The sequence below is a fragment of the Ursus arctos genome, unplaced genomic scaffold (genome assembly GCF_023065955.2).
Source record: "Ursus arctos isolate Adak ecotype North America unplaced genomic scaffold, UrsArc2.0 scaffold_22, whole genome shotgun sequence".
NCBI lineage: Eukaryota > Metazoa > Chordata > Mammalia > Carnivora > Ursidae > Ursus > Ursus arctos.
In genome coordinates, this window is record NW_026622897.1 from 20,789,456 (window position 1) to 20,808,197 (window position 18,742).

The 18,742-nt window shown below is 44.9% G+C and overlaps 2 protein-coding genes across 13 annotated transcripts in view; one reads left to right on the top strand and one right to left on the bottom strand.

Moving 5' to 3' along the window:
• Nucleotides 1–1,142: 1,142 nt before the first annotated feature.
• Nucleotides 1,143–12,929, bottom strand: RPUSD4 (RNA pseudouridine synthase D4). Its single transcript, XM_026505450.4, has 7 exons — nucleotides 12,741–12,929; nucleotides 12,204–12,369; nucleotides 9,189–9,390; nucleotides 4,971–5,064; nucleotides 4,748–4,892; nucleotides 3,107–3,204; nucleotides 1,143–2,515 (listed from the first exon to the last, which is right to left on the bottom strand). The coding sequence occupies exons 1-7, from the start codon at nucleotides 12,927–12,929 to the stop codon at nucleotides 2,276–2,278; spliced, it is 1,134 nt and encodes a 377-aa protein (XP_026361235.2). The 3' UTR covers nucleotides 1,143–2,275.
• Nucleotides 12,930–12,938: 9 nt separating this feature from the next.
• FAM118B (family with sequence similarity 118 member B) overlaps nucleotides 12,939–18,742 on the top strand; it is a 45,797-nt gene continuing 39,993 nt past the window's right edge. For 6 of the 12 annotated variants that reach the window (XM_026505445.4, XM_026505449.4, XM_048217074.2 and 3 more), the window contains exon 1: nucleotides 13,046–13,126. The gene's annotated coding sequence lies outside the window, so the exon portion shown is untranslated. Of the gene's footprint in view, nucleotides 13,127–18,742 lie in introns of all 12 variants that reach the window. The other 6 variants (XM_026505448.4, XM_026505447.4, XM_048217072.2 and 3 more) reach the window with 6 other exon arrangements.

Here is an 18,742-nt window from a genome sequence, read left to right on the forward strand (position 1 = left end):
GGCGCCTGGGTAGCGCAGTCGTTAAGCGTCTGCCTTCGGCTCAGGGCGTGATCCCGGCGTTCCGGGTTCGAGTCCCACATCGGGCTCCTTGGCTAGGAGCCTGCTTCTTCCTCTCCCTCTCCCCTGCTGTGTTCCCTCTCTCGCTGGCTGTCTCTCTGTCACATAAATAAATAAATAAATAAATAAATAAATAAATAAATAAATAAATAAAATCTTTAAAAAAAAAAAAGACTACCCCCTCAAGCAGTAACAACTGTCCTGACACCAGCAAGACCCCATGTGATTGCCCCCAAGACAACGATCAACCTGACCTTCACTGCCCACCCGCTCGTATCCACCGACCTTTGTCCCACATTTTCCTTATATAAACCTGGATGTGTTTTCGGCACTTCAGAGACAGTCTTTGTGACGTGAGCCTGCTATCTTCCTGCTGTTGGCCTCACTGAAATGAATTCCTTTCTTATTTCTCCACTGCTCCTCTTTGCCTCTGTCTCTCTGCCTTTGGGCTAAATCTGGTCTGCTTGGGACCCTTGGAGTCAGATGCTTATACCCCTTGAACCCCAGTTACAGGTTGAGGACGACATTCCTCCCCTAGACTGGTGAGAAGGGTGGGGGGCTGCCTGGGAACCCCTGAGCTTGCAGCTGGTGTCTGGAGAGGAGTCTCGTGGAGAACTGTGCCCTTACCTTGTGAAGTCTGGCCTGACCGTGGGTCGTCAGTGTTGGCATTACATTGCACCAAGCAGCACTTTCCACCCCACCGGGGAAAAGGGGTCTGCATCCCCATTGGTATGCTCTGCAAGCACGGGTATAAGGCTGTATCTTTTATATTCTACCAGGCACTCTGGCTCACAGCAGCCTGGAAGCCCGCAGAGCCAAGAGCAGCAGATTAAGAAAACATACGGGTGTGTTTTGCGGTGTCCCTGTCCTAGTTAGAACCACCCTGCCCTGCTCTGACCTTAGGGACCGGGGCATGGTCTCAATACTCCCCTCTGTGTTTGGTTTCTGGTGGCAACGATCTTATTCTAGTTCAAGGGTGGGGGGTGACCTGGTGCTCAGGAAGAGGTGGTAGGGGTACAGAGGAAAGCACATCTTCAGAGGAGGGGTTCTAGAGGGAAACAGGGCAGACTTGGTGACCACCTGGGTTTGGGGACAGCTGTGTTTCACACATTTTATTTAGTGAGCAATACACTTGGAGCTTTCACGTAAATACAGCTGATCCACCAACAGTGGGTTTGAACTCTGCAGGCCACTTACACGTGGATTTTCTTCGATAAATACAGCACAGAACTGTAAATGTATTCTCTCTTCCTTATGATTTTCTTAATAACACTGTCTTTTCTTTAGCTGACTTTACTGTAAGAATACAGCATATAATACAAATAACATACAAAATACGTTAATCAACTGTTCAGGTCATTGGTAAAGCTTCCAGTCGACAGGAGGCTATTAGTTGTTAAGTTCCGGGAGAGTCAAAAGTACATGGATTTTTGACTGTACGGGGGGGGGGGGGTCAGTGCCCCCAACCCTCTCAATGCTGTTCAAGGCTCAACTGTATCTGGGTTTCCTGACTCTCCAAAAAAAGTAAGAAAACCTCGTCCCACAGAGCAATACCCAGCTGGAGCTCACAACTGCCCTCTCTGGACGGTGTGTGCGCTCCCCACCAGGGCCTCAGAGCGGGCCTGCCATGTCCGTCTGCTTTTCTCGAACACCCCTTTGCAGGCTCCAGTCACTACTGCGGTAAGGCTCCTGCTGCAGCGGAAGAGAATCCTGCGTTCTAGGCCAGGGGTCTACAAAGTCCGAGACAAAACAAGCGGAGCAGAGAGGTTTTGCTAATAGATCCTGAATGTCCATGAGGACAGTGGCTAACCGCTTCTGAATTTCTCTAGCAGTCAGATAACCATCATGTGCTCTTTCCAACCACAGCAACCTTCCTGATAGATCAAGAGCTTTATTGTTGGATGTAAACAGTTTCCGAGCACAGATTCTGTGCTCGAGTTTCTCCTTTCCCAATTATTGACCCAATCTGCTTGGTCCTGGGCGCTCTTCCCTCTGGGCAAGGAGACTCGGAGGCAGGGAGACTTAGTGACTGGGTTTTTCCAGAGCATGGCCAAAGTCTCAGTAAACAGAATTTAGTGTCCAGTAAAAGCCCGGCCTGAAGCAGCTGGGTTTCTTCCACTTCCCACACCTGGCTCTTCTGGACTCTGTCCCAAGTGAGAAGTTAGCAGAGTCCATTAAACAAAGTGAAGGATTCGGGGGCCAAACGGCCCAGCGGTCTTCACTGTGCTTTCACACATCCAGCTTCGTCATCCCCATTTTGATCGTGACTTGGCATCCCTAAGTCCAGGCGTCTCAGGGAGCATACGAAGTAGCGAGGAGGCTTGCAGACCAAGTTGAGTTCCTCCTTCCTGGAGCCCAGGGCCGGCAGGATGAGCTGGCGGGCGTGCAGGTGAAGGGGGATGTGGCGGGCCTTTGCCTGTTGCAGCCCCAGCTTCTTTAGGGTTCCAAGAGACAGCTTCTGTACAAAGACAAGACAGCTTCTTGAGAGCCAGGCCAAGAGCTCACCCTTGAGCAGCACGCAGGGTCAGAAGTCTTCCACTTAAAGGGACCACCACTAACTCCCCTGGAAGGCACAAGGGTGGACAGCCTGCTTCAGGGACACTTCTAGGAAGGGTTCAGAGCCCGGGTGGGAGAAAAAAACACCACACCAGGGTGTATCAGCCTGTTCTCGTATCAGCCAGTTCTCTGGCCTTCCTGGAGAATGGACTGTAACATCAAGAGATAAGAAAGTGCACCACGGATCTCAGCAATAGTATGAAAGGCTGCTTGAAGCCTTCAGAAAGTCTCCCCCACCCCCACCTGCCCACAGCCTCCTAACAAAATCTGAGACGAACGAATGAAGCATAAGGGTTCTGCTAACACATCCTGCAGCTCCATGAGAACAGGAGCTGTATCTCCCTCAGCTGGGTAACTAGTATAGGTAACTAGTCTAGTACCATGGCCAAAGACAGTCAATGTATCCTTGGGGTGACGCACTTCAGGCTTTACCAAGGGGAAAGCATAAGCCCCCCCACCCTAGCTGTGGCACACTGGGTCAAACCAGTATCACCTGGGGGGCCAGCTTATTCCAGTCTGAGTACTTGTGATCACCGAGGATTGGGCAATCCAGTCCAAATGACAGATGAACTCGAAGCTGATGTTTTACTCCTTTACAAAAAAAGAGAGAGAGAGAGAGAAACAACTTGAGTAGTTACAGAAACCATACTGTGGGTTACATCTGCTTCTAACCATATTAAATTGAAGCACAGTAAGCCTGGCAAAGCCCCACCCACAATAAAGTATAAAGAATAACAGAACAAATGTAAGCTACTAGGGAATAAACATGATACATGCTGGTAAGTCTCTAAGTTCCCTTCCCCCTCACAGTTCCTTTTCCACACCAGATAACCATTATCATCAACTTGGTATCTCTCCCTGCTTTGCTTTTGTTTTGTTTTTGAGAGAGAGAGAGAGCGCATGTGTGTGAGAGAAAGGCGGGGGGGGGGGGGGGGGGGGGGGAGGGAAAGAGAGAATCAATGTCACCACCCTGAGCTTATGACCTGAGTCGAAATCAAGAGTCAGACACTTAACTGATGGAGCCACCCAGGAGCCCCTCGTTTTGTTTTTTAGATAACATTATTATATAATGCTAAATAGTAGTGCTTTGCACATTTTTTCACTGTAGCAAAATAGTCGTTAACATAAAATTTATCACCTTAACCATTTTCTTAAAAGATTTTATTTATTTATTTTGAGGTAGAGCGAGAGCAAGAGAGAGAGAAAGTATGAGCAGGGGGAGTGGCAGAGACAAAGGAGAAGCAGACTTCCCGCTGAGCAGGCAGCCAGACGCGGGGCTTGATCCCAGGGCTCCAGGATCATGACCTGAGCTGAAGGCAGATGCTTCACTGACTGAGCCACCCAGGCAGCTGCTCAATTAACCATTTTTAGGTGTGCAGTTGTGTGGCATTCAGGACTTTCACAGGGTTGTGCAGCCATCACCACTGCCCACCTCTAGAACTTTTTCATCCTCCCAAACTGAAACTCTGACCCAATTAAACAATAACTCCCCATTCCTTCCCCCTTCCTGCAGTCCCTGGTAACCACTATTCTACTTTTTCTCTGAATCTGAGTACTCTGGGTGTCTCATAAATGGAATCATGCAACATTCGACCTTCTGTGTTTGCACTTAGCATAAAGCCCGTCCACATTGTAGCACACGTCCGAATTTCCTTCCCTTTCAAGACATATTCCATCGCACGTCTACACATTTTGTTTACCCATTCATCTGGCGACAGACATCTGGGTTGCCTTCACCTTTTGGCTACTGCGAATAATGCTGCTATGAACACTGGTGTACATGTATCTTTTCAAATCCCTACTTTCAATTCTTTTGGGTAGATACCCATGAGGACTGCTGGATTATATGGTAATTCTATGCTTACTTTTTTTGAGGAACCGCTTTGGAAATTTTTAAATAAATGTAAGCAAACTATTTATATCTTTCTGCTACCTACTATTTTTAAACAGTCATCCCCGTTGGGGCTCCTAGCCTCACATTAGCACCAGAAGCACACTCTCAAACGTGTCAGCGGCAATCCCAGCCCTCTTACAACACCAGCTGCTCAGGACGGCAGGACCCAGCACAAGGCCCTGGACGAAGCTCAGTGGCCCTGGGCTTTCGCCATCCCACTGCGGAAAGGTGGCCCCTCACCGGTAATGGGCTGGAGCTCCACGAGGGCGGAGGACAGCGTGCTGCTTAGCACCTGGTACTGAGTCACAGCTGTATGTGCGTTCCGGTCGCGCCTCGTTCTCACCATCTTCCCATCCTCCATGCGGTAGCCTGGGGACAGCGTCATCTGACACCAGAGAAATCATGATGCGGTCGCAAAGGAAGAGCAGAAAACCCAACCCTCTGGGGATGACAGCTCACCCACCTTGTAGTGCTGCTGCTGACCCTGCACCTCCTTCTCGATGATAGGGATATCCACGACTCCTGCTGGGGGCACCGGGACACGCACAGTGATGGCCCTGGGCACGACACACAGACCCTGGCTTAAGCCATGAGTGACGGGGGAGCTCCTCGGATTTGGCTACTTAGAGGCTGTAACACACTGGACCTTCTGCACGACTGTGGTCAGTTCTTAAGACGGGAGCATCAAAGTGATCTCTTGTCATAGCTCTCAGCCGGAGAGCCTGATACCGCTCTCATAAACGTATCTTTGTACTACTAATGTATGCTAATTACAGAATACTTGAGGAAAAAACAGAAAAACAAAATGATTATATTAACAACGTGGTCTTTCCTTCCAGCTTTTAAAAACGAATATGTAGTTTTTTTTTAAAAGATTTTTTTTTTTTTAAAGATTTATTTGAGAGAGAGAGGGAAAGAGAAGAAAGAGAGCAGGTGGGGGGGAGTGGCAGAGGGAGAGGGAAAGAGCGGGGGTCTTAATCTCACAACCCTGAGATCACGACCTGAGCTGAAACCAAGAGTCGGACGTTTATTCAACTGCACCACCCAGGTGCCCCAAAAATGAATATGTATAGTTTAAAATGAAATTAGGGTAATATGTCTTTGTATCCTGTTTTTTATCTTTTTGAAAGATTTTCTTTATTCATTTGACAGAGAGAGAGAGAGCACAAGCAGGGGGAGCAGCAGAAGCAGGCAGAGGGAGAGGGATAAGCAAGCTCCCCGCTGAGCAAGGAGCCCGATAGAGGGCTCGATCCCAGGACCCTGGGATCATGCCCTGAGCCAAAGCCAGCTTAACTGACTGAGCCACCCAGGCGCCCCTGTATCCGGTTTTTTAAAACACGGTTAAGTCCTGACTGCATATGAAATGAATGAAGAAGTACACGAATGAATGGAATGAAAAATTCATAGGACCGCGCCTGCCGGATTTGCCAGGTAGACCAACAGGGGGGCAACTGTGCTCACAGTCACAGAAACAACCACCACAACTCAATAAACACTCCAGATCACTTTTGTTGGAGGTCTTCTTTCATCATGTCAGAGATGGGTAGAAGACCCTTTAATCTGTTCTTACGTTATGCCTCTTCTAGGTCAATCGGGAAGGAGTCCTGCTGGGTGGCCTATCACAGACTCGCTGACCGAGAGGTCAAAAGCCCATTCCTACAACAATTCATACCTGGGACACCACACTTCAGGTTGGTAGCAGTTTGGGCTGCTGTCTGATATATTTTATCATACTTAAATTGAGTTTTAACTGCTAGCTCACGCTTCCTAATGACAGAACACTACTACTCAACACCGTTCACTCACTACATACACCATGAATTTAAACAAGCATTGATTTAGGTAGGTACTGGTTGTGTACAGATGAACAAGACAAAAATCCCCACTTAAAGGAATCCAAAGTCTAGTAAGAAGATTCAAACACATAACTCTAACAAGTCGCTATCATAGTAAGTCAGCAAGTGCTAACCAGTTGCCTGCTATGTTCTACTTCTAATTTCTACTTTCTGCACCTGGTATTGAAGGCCATCATTAACTAGGTTCCAGTCACCTTTCCAGCATTATCTGTCACCATTGCCCACTCCAAACTAGACTTTGTACTTTATTCCTTTGTACACGCCATTCCCACAATCTATAACACAGTTCTCCATCTCGTCTATCAAATCCTATTCATTCAACAACACACAATTAACGGATTTCAATTCCACCATGAAGCCTGATACTGAGATGGTTACCGAGTCTAAACTTTCATAAACAATTTTCACAAATAATATAACACTTCTTAAAGATTTATGAGAGAGAGAATATGTGCGTGAGCAAGCGGGAGGAGGGGCGGGGGGAGAGGGGGAGGGAGGGAGGGAGAGAGAGAGAGAGAGAGAGAGAGAACCTTGAAGCAGACTCCCAGCTGAGCGCAGAGCCCAATGTGGGGCTTGACCCCATGACCCTGAGATCATGACCTGAGGCGAAATCAAGCTGCTCAACTGACTGAGCCACCCAGGCGCCCCAACATTTCTGACAGACTTACATTTGGATTACTAGTATACATAAGAAGAGTCTTAATTTTCTGTCTTTCAGCTTTCACTATGAGCTAGGTACCGTGTTAAACACTTCACATGCATTGTCTCATTTAACTCTCTCCTCAACTCCATTATTTTCATTTTTCCTATGAAGACAAAGCTTAGAGAAGTTTAATAACGTGCCTAAGGACCCGCGCTGGTTCAATAGTACAGCCGACAGTTGAACCCGGATCTTGTCGAGCTCTTAGTTACTCTGCTAAACTTCCTCCATTATCTGTAATCTCTTATTACAATGGTCCTTACATTTGATTCCACAGCAAGGTCATTTATGGAGCTTTGAAGAAACACAGATGCCCACACCCACCTGTGGGTGGGTCTTGGCATAGAGGTTTTTTAAAGGCTCCCAAGATCACAAAGTAGCTACAAAATCTGTAATACAAAAAGGACTGACATCAAAAAGATGAGAAGAGTACTTACAAATCAAATAGAAAATAATAAATAGCCCAACAGAAACTGGGAAAAGAAATAAACAGGTTGTTCACAGAAAGGGAAACTCAAAAAACACCGAGATGCCAATAGACATGCAGACAAGTCATACCAAATAGTAGTAACTACTCAAATATTAAATGTGTGAGGGGAACCCAGGTGGCTCGCTTGGTTAAGCGTCTGCCTCTTGGTTTCAGCTCAGGTCATGATCTTGGGGTCCTGGCATGGAGCCCCGTGTCAGGCTCCATGCTCAGCGGGGAGTCTGCTGGAGATTCTCTCTTCCTTTCCATCTCCCACTGCCCCCCCCCCCCGCTCGTGTGCTTACACTCACCCTCTCCCTCCCTCTCAAATAAATAAATAAATCTTAAAAAAAAAAAAAAAACCCACCATCACCACCAACAAAAAACAAATATTAAATGTGTGTACCCTTCAACCCAGCAACTCCATCTTTAGGAATCTGTCTTAAAGATATAATCACAAATTCTTTGCAACAGACTCTGAAAAATGGGAAGTTAACTAAATATCCATCAATAAGGAAATTATGATACAGTCATACAACAGAATCCTATAGAGCTCTAAATGTACATGCAAAATGCTCTCCAAGATATATTGTACAAGCGAAAAAAAAACAGGATGCAAAGCAGTGCAAAATACATTGCCATATAACAGTTCACTTATATATGCCCTGTATGACTCCGGAAGTTTACACAAGACGGTAGAATACGATTGCCTCCAGGGGCACCTGGGTGGCTCGGTCGTTAAGCATCTGCCTTTGGCTCGGGTCACGACCCCGGAGTCCTGGGATCGAGCCCCGCATTGGTCTCCCTTCTCAGCGGGAAGCCTGCTTCTCCCTCTCCCACTCCCCCTGCTTGTGTTCCCTCTCTCGCTGTGTCTCTCTCTGTCAAATAAATAAAATCTTACAAAAAAAAAAAAAAAAAAAGAATATGATAGCTCCTGGGGAAGAAAACTGAGTAGATGGGGGACAGAAGTAGGTTTCAGTTTTGTTCATATATCTTTCTTCTATTAAAAAAATGGAGGTAAACCTATATGTACTAACATGGGAAGATCTCCAAGACACAGTTAAGTGGTAAAAGAAAGTGCAGTGTGGGGGCACCTGGGTGGCTCATCGGTGAAGCGTCTGCCTTCAGCTCAGGTCATGATCCCAGAGTCCTGGGATTGAGCCCCACGTGCTTGTGCGCTCTCTCTCTCTGTCAAATAAAATCTTTTTTAAAAAAGTACAGTGTACACTGTACAATGTAATACACACACACACACACACACACACACTCTATGTATCAGACATGTTCATAAATCCACTGAGTAAGGATCAGAGGAATAAAAACCAAACTATCCCAAGGGAAGGGACTAGAATGACAGAGTGGGTAGATTCTCCAAGAGTTTTTTGCTTTTTCGTTGTTGTTTGACTATTTTACCACAGGAGAAATCACGTATTACTTGTATAATTGGTTTTCGATAATTTTTATGTACAACCACAATTAGGAACCACTATTCTATCAGACTCCAATATTCTAAGCACTTAAGTCTGTTTCCTAAACTTTTCGTATGCCCACATGTCCTAGCACAGTGCCTTAATAGGAGGTCCTTCCATATGAATGGACGAATAGATACAAGGATGCCTTCATTTATACCAACTCGACCATTAGCAATGGGCTTCATACCAGTACTTCTTTGCCACCTGACGGGTTCTAAACAACTCTTGGACTTGATGTGCCACTTCCTTCTCCCAGGCCAAGACCATGACACCTGTAGTTTCCTTGTCCAGCCGGTGGCACAGATGCAAGGGCTCTGCCTTGTGGCCATGAAGCATCTTTGCCAGGATAGGCAATACATCACTGATACACAGCTGGACCCCAGGGCCACCTAAGAAGGGAAGAGCCAGAGGTGTTAGTGGCCAGTAAAATATCCGACCAAAGAACTCGACCTGGGAAGAGAGTTAGTGTTTTCAAGAGCTTTATTACTGAAACATGGTCCAGGAACTGACAACATCAGTATGCCCAGGGAGCTTGCTGGAAAGGAATCTCAGGCTCCCAACCCAGACTATTAAATCAAAATCTACATTTTGCCTAAGGGACTCACATGCCTATTAATGTTTGAGAAGCACTGTCCTAGAGCATGTGGCTTTCTCCTCAGACATATATATATATACTTATTAATCTACTTGAATACTCATAATACAACCCGCGGTGGCCCAGCGGTTAAGCGTCTGCCTTTGGCTCAGGGCGTGATCCCAGCGATCTGGGATCGAGCCCCACATCAGGCTCTTCTGCTGGGAGCCTGCTTCTTCCTCTCCCACTCCCCCTGCCTGTGTTCCCTCTCTCGCTGGCTGTCTCTATCTCTGTCAAATAAATAAATAAAATCTTAAAAAAAAAAAAAATGAGGAGGTCCGATATTTCACTATACAAACAAAGGCTTGAAATCTGCCAAGTAAACTCAAGTGATAAATACAAGACTGTGAGGCTCTCCTGAGGCATTACAGAAGAGCTAAGAAGACGGGCTTTATGTGAGACACTCCTCGGTACTATTTTATGCCTAACTAGCCATTGACCCTGAACAGATGATTTAATCTTTTCAACATGCAGTTTTCTCATCTATGAAATGTAAATATCTGGATAATAATTGTCTCATGGGAATGGGAAGAAAAAGATCAAGAGAGGAAAAGAAAATACACAGAACACTTGGCAATGTCTGACTTAATTCCTTGTCCTTATGCTTTTCTCCATACTTCCCCAAAAAGCATTCTTCCAATTCAACTATGCCCCTTCCCCCAGTAAATCCCTTTCCCAAATGCATCTTTTTCTTATTTTTTTTTAAAGATTTTATTTATTTATTTATTTGACAGAGACAGCCAGCGAGAGAGGGAACACAAGCAGGAGGAGTGGGAGAGGAAGAAGCAGGCTCCCAGTGGAGGAGCCTGATGTGGGGCTCGATCCCAGAACGCTGGGATCACGCCCTGAGCCAAAGGCAGACGCTTAAGGACTGTGCCACCCAAGCGCCCCCAAATGCATCTTTTTCTATCAATCTTTCCTGTCTCACTCCAGCTGTCTTGGACAACTACATTCAACATTTATTCAAAAACATTTCAGTGTCCATTAAGTTCTGGGTATCCTGGGGTTTTGTTAGGTATACTCTGTGTGCACGCGTGCATACACACACACACACACAAAGCACACACATTTTCTTTTATTTTTTAAGTTCATATCATGAATACATAACTTATTATGTATTTTTGGCACCTGATTTTATAACACGAATATCTCCTATATTTTACGATTTCTATGAGCTCTTTAAAGGAAGTTATCTTCTATACAGGTTTATATGTGGGGTTTGTTTGTTGAAAGATTTTGAGAGTGAGAGAGAGCACAAGCAGAGGGAGGGGCAGAGGCAGAGGGAGAAGCAGGCTCTCCACTGAGCAGGGAGCCTGACACAGGCCTCGATCCCTCGATCCCACGACCCTGGGATCATGACCTGAGCTGAAGGCAGACGCTTAACCAACTGAGCCACCGAGGCGCCCCCAGGTTTACATGTGTTTTTGTGTGTGTGGATCCTGCGTATGTTTTCAGTAGGGGAGGCCTCTCTACAGGGCAGTTTAATTTTTGCTTTGCCTGGAATGCCATTGTTGTATCAGTTTTCATACTGGCTTCTGTGACTGGAGTTTCTGCATGTTTAGGTGGCCCTTATTCGCTCCGTGCCCAAGCATAATATAAGATCTGATTTTTCTCAGGTTATCCCGTCTCCACTCACGGCTTGAGGTGGCTGATTTATTTATGCTGCAGTTCTGGGCTTGTGGGTTGAGATTTTCTGATCTTTGTTCAATGAAGATGGACTATTTTCTCTGGTCTGGACTTAATTGATGAAATTAGACTCTGGATCATGTGAACAAAATTGTGCAACAAATCACCATGGTTAAAAAAGACACTTGAAGCAAATTCAGAGCCATTATATGGAAATACCACTATTTATGGAAGGAAATAAACTACCAGAACCCATTATCCACAAGGGATTTATAGGCCGAAAACAGAAACAGAGTATTTATGAAAACCAGTGAAAGTGGGAAAATTGTGAATAAAGGCAAAAATATAGTGATGTCATTGTTGGAAAGGGAAATGATGGGAACCTTAATATATTAAGTCCTATATTTTTTTTTCTTATATGTCATTTTTTCTTTCCCAGTTCTGGTTTTTTTTTTTTTTTTTTTTTGAAGATTTTATTTATTTATTAGAGAGAGAGATCACAGGTGGGGGAGGAGGGGCAGAGAGAGAGGGAGAAGCAGACTCCCCGCTGAGCAGGGAGCCCGACACTGTGCTGGATCCCAGGACCCTGAGATCATGATCTGAGCCGGAGGCAGACACTTAACCGACTGAGCCACCCAAGAACCCCTCTTCTTTCCGAGTTTTGATGGAAAATAACATGAAGACAAGAACCACACAGCCTTAGTATTTCTTCCATAAATCACTGCTGACCGACAAATGTTTGGAATGCAGAGACTGTCTTTTACATCTCTGTGTCTTCAGTAGTGCCTTATATAGGACTATAGTGCTTTATATAGTACTCCACAAAAGCTTAATTATTTTGCATGCAAGTCTTCCAGGAGCCCCACAAGTAATGTGTCAGAGTTGTCCCTAGTTGTAGTGAATACAGAAGCAATCACCCTCCTTCTCCCACGTGGTCCTTACCATGCACAGGAAGACCATAAGGTTTATTGATGACCACGAGATCCATGTCCTGGTGCACAATCCCTCGGCTCAGAGCCTTAGCAAGCACGTTGGGGTGGACTCGCTGGAGCTGCTGTGTGAACCGCACTAGTTCTTGCACTCTCCGCTGAACAGGGCTTGTGGGCACCTACGGGAAGAGAAGGAGCGACAGGAAAAGGCTGGTGAAGAGCTTCAATAAGTCTGGGTGAGAATTTGAGTTGGAAATGACTATCTCTGCATTGGACTCACGGCTTCCCGGAATAATTTTGAGAGCGGCGGTGCATGTCTATTTCACCTGTCTCCACGCAGTGCTCAGGGCCGAGGCCGGCAGGAGCCAAAGACCCAGCCCATAGGAAGATCCGGTACCGTACTGACCTCTTCCCTTCCCTTTCTCCCCATTTTCTTCCACAGGTCCTCCACATTTACCTAACATCTGTCAGAGGACCCTCCCACCTCACTCCCAGCGGGGGAACGCGTGAACGCACTGCCTCTTGGGAGTTGTGGTCCTTTCGGACTCACCGGCTGGTTCTTCGTCTTTTGTTCCTGTTTCTGGGCTCGGAGCTTCTCCGCTAATCGCTGGGCACTCACGGTCCCAGACGCAGCAGCGGCCGAACAAAATGGCTTTGAGACGAGACTAAAGAGACTCTCCAAACGCTGCCTGGAACCCCGGACCCAGAGGCCCGGCGCACTGCAGCTGGGCGCCGCCATCTTATCAAAAAGGGAGGCCCGAGCCTAGACCACGTGCGGAAGAGGGGCTAGAGGGAGGAGGGAATGGGCGGGTCCTGAGGATCACGTGGGGGGAGTGGGGGCGGGGTCTGGGCCGAGTCACGTGGGGCGGTGCGCGCTGAGTGCGGCTGCGCCGGCCGGTAGCTGCAGCTGGAGCGGTGGCGTTTGGAGAAGACTCGGTGAGTGTGTTGGGAAGCCGGGCTGGGGCTAGGAAATGCCGGTTCTTCAACGCTTTGACGTTATCGCATCTCCGGGGCTTCTGTTCTCGGAGAGCACTGCACTGGGAACCGTTTCTCCCTGTGGGAGAAGACCCCACTCAAAAACACTTCCCCGCCCCCGCGCCCCGTGGAAGCGATGCCCCATAAACGCTCGCCCCAGAGCCTTCTTAGGCGCCTACCTCGTCCCTCTTGGCAACCACATCCCTGGTGTCCGGCCAGTCCCCCGAGGGACGCGTTGTGTCACCTCTCATTTCCTTGCCGCTCGACCTTCGGAGATGCCCGGATCTCTGTAGGCTCTCCACCCCTCACCTCCTCTTTGTTTCAGGTTGTAACCTGTCCTTCTCTCCCAGAGGTGATGGGGAACCCTTCCGTTATCCAAGGGCCCCAGCTCCTATTCCCACCTAGGGGAACCTTGAGTTTCTTGTGTTCTTCCTCAAGAATTCATTTTTTGGAGTCTCCTCTCCCCCTTACGCTCTCCCTGCTCCTTCCAAAGACAAGACTGAAAATACTGAGCACGGACCTTCCCTTCCTTTTTATGCTTCCTTCATTTTCCCCCCTCCCTACTTTGCAGCCGCCCCAAAACCTCTCTCCCTCTCTTCTAAGGTGCAGTGTTGGAACTCCCATGCCCAAACTGCAAGTGACTCCCCTGATTTCACCGAGGGGTGGCTGGAAAGATGAACCCACCTCTGGTTGGGGTGATAATGTGAAAAATACCTTGGGACGTACCTGCCATTTGTTAAGAAACGTAATGGCGAGTTCCGAAGGCATGCTCAGAAAACTAATGGATCTGTACCGACACTAGAGGAAACACTTTTTTAAGACTGCTGAGAATGAAGGCTCTTTGAGGAGTTCGAGTAGGTAGTGAGGAATTAGGTTTGCGACTTACCCCTCCGAAAGGGATTGGCGGAAGGGAGCCATATTGGGCACGAAGTAAAGTTGAACAGGTGAGTGGAGCTAACCTATAGAAGACTTCGTAAGTCGAAGTAGAGTTTGTAGATGTTGTAAGTAATGAGGAGTGCTTGAAGCTTCTTGAGCAGGAGAGAGACTCCTTGAATTCTAGAAATGAATCTGGCAGTTGAATGCAGGACACATTGAAGAGAAGAGGGCTTTGATAGCAGGCAGATCAGGTGGAATGCTCCAGTCAGGAGGAACAGTAAGGAGGTTATGCTTCATCCCGTGGTCTTTCCCCCTGCACTGTACTGTTCTTTGAGTTTGAATTGATTTTGAGTACAGGTCAGGATGTATCATGGGCAGCTGCTGTTGAAGACTGAGTCCCTTGAGGACTTGCTCATGGTTTCTTTGTAATCCTCACGTCAGGCACAGAGGAAACTCACAAATACTCATTCCTTAGATGGGTGCAGTGCATCACAGATGTGTATTAGATGTGTTTGAACATTTGAATTGTCTTCTTTCTGTCAGTTTTTGACCTGAAGAATGGAGGTAGGAGTAAATGTATTTGTAAGGAGTGGGGAGGAAGGCTTGTGTATGTATGTTTCTGTAATAGGACAGGTGATCAGGATAGAAATTTGAAGAATCCCAAGGGAGGTTGGGAAACAACTTCTCTCTTTTTTTTCCCACCTGCAAATTCATAGGTAAGATGTAGATCTAGAATAGTTGAGAATTGCTATCCTTTACTGATATGCTCCAGACCCAGGTTCTGCTTTTACTAATTTCACTTAGGTACGTGAAGCCTCTTTTTCCAAGGACTCTGGATTGTGAATGTCAGGATTTAAATTTATATCATTACATTAATTACAAGCTTGTTTTAGGTATAGGACTTTTATGGTTTTGTGTAAGGGCTGTTTCTCCCTTAACCTGTGCTTAATGGCATTCAAGAAAGGACACCTGTTCTTGCAGATTGGCATTCTGGGGCAGGAAACAAATGAAGAACCAACTCAGATGTCAATGCTGGTGACACAGAGCTTGTGTTCTTGGGTTTCAGGGTAACCCAAGGTACACACTGTAGTACCTAAGATTAAAAACACTGGTCAGTTTTTTCTAGAGAAGGAACATTCAGGTTTTTCTTTTTGAAACTGAAGGAGATACTTGAAGAATTCAAAGGTTTTGTTTGTTCGTTATCACAGCATAGCTTTAGCCAATACGGGTACAGAAGTTATATCTTAATGTTTATAGCATGTGGTTATTTAGAGTTCCTCTCTGCATATACAAGAATTTATGTGAATATGTTGTCTGTCTTTTGTTTTTTAATACCATATTGCCTCATTCCTCTTCCTCATTCAATTGATTTTATTTTAAGCAGTTCATTTTTCCACTTCAGCACCAATGTCACATTCTCTTTTTGGTTGGGGACACCTCATGTCTGTACTGTTTTCTTAGTACAAGGAAGAAAATTCTATTAATGTTGTCTAGTGGTGCCTTCATTCTACAAACATGACTTATTTACATAGATTTTGATATATCGTAATGTGTTCCCCCCACATAACTATTTAAAAAGTATTTGATAATTCATTTTTGAGGCTATTTCCTGATCTGTGCAAGAACAAGATCACCTTTTTATTTCACAAATATAAACAAAGAGTGACTAATAAAGGAACTTGTGTTTAAGTATCACAAATTTAAGATTAATTAGTGGCGTGAAGTTAGATTCTGGCTTCTCAAATAATGATTTGCAAGTTGCAGATTAACAACAATTCAGTTCCCTGAAGAGCAGGAAGTACTTGGATGGTTTTTGGTTTTAGATTCAAAGAAGCAATTAGCAGGAGCTCCTTGGAGGTGTCTTGGAAAGTGCAGTTACTGGCAGCTGGGAGATCTGGGGACTAGTCCCAGCTTAGCTGCTTGTGAACCTGAGCAAGTAACTTGGGCTCAGTTTTTTGTCTTTTAAGAGAAGATCCTTACAGCTCCAACCTTCTGTTCTTTGAAGATTTTCCATTGACACTTACATACTTTTCTTAACAAGTGGAATTTCTTTCAGACTTATCTGAAGTAAATGCGTACATTTAGCATAAGCACAGAGAATCGAGATTCTGCCCTTGTCCCCAGAATTTAACCTTATGCCACTGAGTTAATTAACATTTATATTTGGAGGTTACTTCATTGAATGGTGCTGGATTATCCCTTAAGATTTCCCAAGTGGGGCATGAGAGGGAGTGCAGATACAGAAAAAGATTTTAGAAAGCAGTGTTTTTCTAAAACATTGTGTTATAACCCGTAATATGGGTGTTAGTTCTTTTTTCCAAGTCAGCATTTTAAAGAGTTTCCATTATACTAATGCCCCTCTTTATACTTTTATTTGGCTTTTGAGTGATGCTCAAGATAGGTCAGGCTTAGACCAGTACTTCCCAGACTTTTTTTTTTTTTTAAAGATTTTATTTATTTATTTGACAGAGATAGAGACAGCCAGCGAGAGAGGGAACACAAGCAGGGGGAGTGGGAGAGGAAGAAGCAGGCTCATAGCGGAGGAGCCTGATGTGGGGCTCGATCCCGTAACGCCGGGATCACGCCCTGAGCCGAAGGCGGACGCTTTAACCGCTGTGCCACCCAGGCGCCCCTTCCCAGACTTTTTCATATCACGGTACATGTGGAAATAATTGTTGTTTCATGGAGGAAAACTGGAGGCTTCCCACAAAAGACAGCTGGCCTGGGAGCTGAGGCTGAGTCCAGTCCCCACCTGACCACACCATAGACTGAGGACATCCTAGTCTGTGGCCTGTTTGACCATTTAGGAAAGTAAGCATTACATAATCAAGGTCTTTGACCAAACTCTAACTATTGGGAGGAATTGTATTGTTAGTTGTATTTGTTAAATCTGCCTCTAATTTATTTCTCTCTTATGTGCCTTAATGGTCTTGGCTAGTTTATATTTGAAGATCATACTTATCCTTACAAAGTGACCTTTCTAAAAGTTTGTGAAAAGTAGTTAACTGATGAAGAGATGGGAAATGCGTTTGTCACAGTGTTTTGACCTCATTAGATTATGGGCAGTCTAGCTCTGCCTACTTAGAGAAAATAGAGAATTTCTTTAGTTTGTTTTCCATTATAAAAGTAATACAGAAAATATGTAGAGTGGGGAAAAAAATAATTCTTAGCTCTGTTTCCCAAATACTGTTAATATCATGTTTTTTCAAGTTTTTTAATCATGCATTTTTTTTCTTAATTGTAAATTTCAAACATTTATAGAAGCAGAGAAAATAATGAACCCCATGTTTCCATCAGCCAGCTTCTAACAAAATCAACCAACACAGGACCACTCTTGTTCTACACCCCACCCCCAACAGATGTTGAGCCATCTGTAAACACTTCAGTATGTGTCTGTAAAAGATAAGGACTGGTTTTTAACAAAACCACAATACATTATCACACCTTTCTTAGTATCACTAAGCAAGCAGTCGGTTGACAAATTTTCCGATTGGTCTCTCTTTTTTTAAATAGTTAATGTGTTTGCATTGGGATTCGAGAAAAGTCCACGCATCATGCATGCTCTTTGAATTAGAAAAATAAAACTGTGGACATTCAGAAGGGACGTGCAGCGTGTACCTTAGGATGCTCAGAGCACACTGGCTTAGAGCTTGCACTTTGGAGTCAGAAAGATGGTTTCAAAATCCTGGCTGTGCAACCTGCTGGCTGTGTAGCCTTGTTCCAGTTACTTAACCTCTCTCACTAAAAGTTCTTTGTCCTGTGACATGTGGATAGTATCTACCTTAGGACTACTGTAAGGATTCAGTGAGTTCATGCAGGTTAAAGCGCTTGTGTAGAACTTAGCACGTAGTTAAGGCTCAAAAAATATTAGGTATGTCCTGCATACCAGTATAGCACCAGGTTCATAGATTTGTTAAATAAGTCTTAAATAGAGTAAGAATCAGAGATACGGAATTTAGTCTAATTCTGCCACTTCGGTGATTCACTTCAGCGTTTTGGACCTTAAATTTCTCGCCCCAAAAAGCAGGTGTGGTGAACAATTAGATGATTTCTGAAATTCCAGTGCTTGCTAGAAGTCAGGCAGTGTGGTATTTTTAGAGCATGAGCTTTGAAAACACTGAGGTTTGCACCAGGCTTTGTCATTTACAAGCATTTATTCTCAGCCTCCGTTTTCCATATGTGTTGCAGAATTAATAATATCTAATAATATTGTTGCAATGAGCAACAAAATCAATATATGGGATGCCTAGCATGTAGAAGGTACTCAAGTTATTAACATTTCATGATTATAAGTTAGAATAAGGTCATTCCATTAGAGCATTTTCAAGACTGTGAAGAACTGTGTATTTTGTGGCATTTATATAAATGAAGATGAGCTAAGTATCTTAAGGAAAAGGAATATACATTGAAAGGGTGAACATGGAAAACCACGTTTCTAGAATATGAACAATGGGAAATTGAGGGACTGTTCAACCATGTAGTTGGATAAAAGCAAGAGGATATCAGGATCTCTAGAGAAATTCAAGAAGGTATTTGCAACAGATAGTTGCTTACGTTGAATAAACCTATTTTCTACATTTGAAAATTTGAACAACAGTATGTTAAAGATTAGATTGTTGGTGTGTGTTTGAGTTGTTAATGATTGGAATATGCTGTAAGAGTTTTACTCTAATGATATCATTGGGTTAATGAAAATAACCT

Excerpts from the sequence above, each read along its gene's own strand:
- RPUSD4 (XM_026505450.4), bottom strand. The coding sequence starts at position 12,929 with ATGGCGGCGCCCAGCTGCAGTGCGCCGGGCCTCTGGGTCCGGGGTTCC. Across the intron at positions 5,065-9,188 it reads CAGGTGGCAAAGAAGTACTG|GGCCATCACTGTGCGTGTCC; the intron begins GTATGAAGCCCA and ends TGTCGTGCCCAG. Across the intron at positions 2,516-3,106 it reads GGAATAAGCTGGCCCCCCAG|AAGCTGTCTCTTGGAACCCT; the intron begins GTGATACTGGTT and ends GTCTTTGTACAG.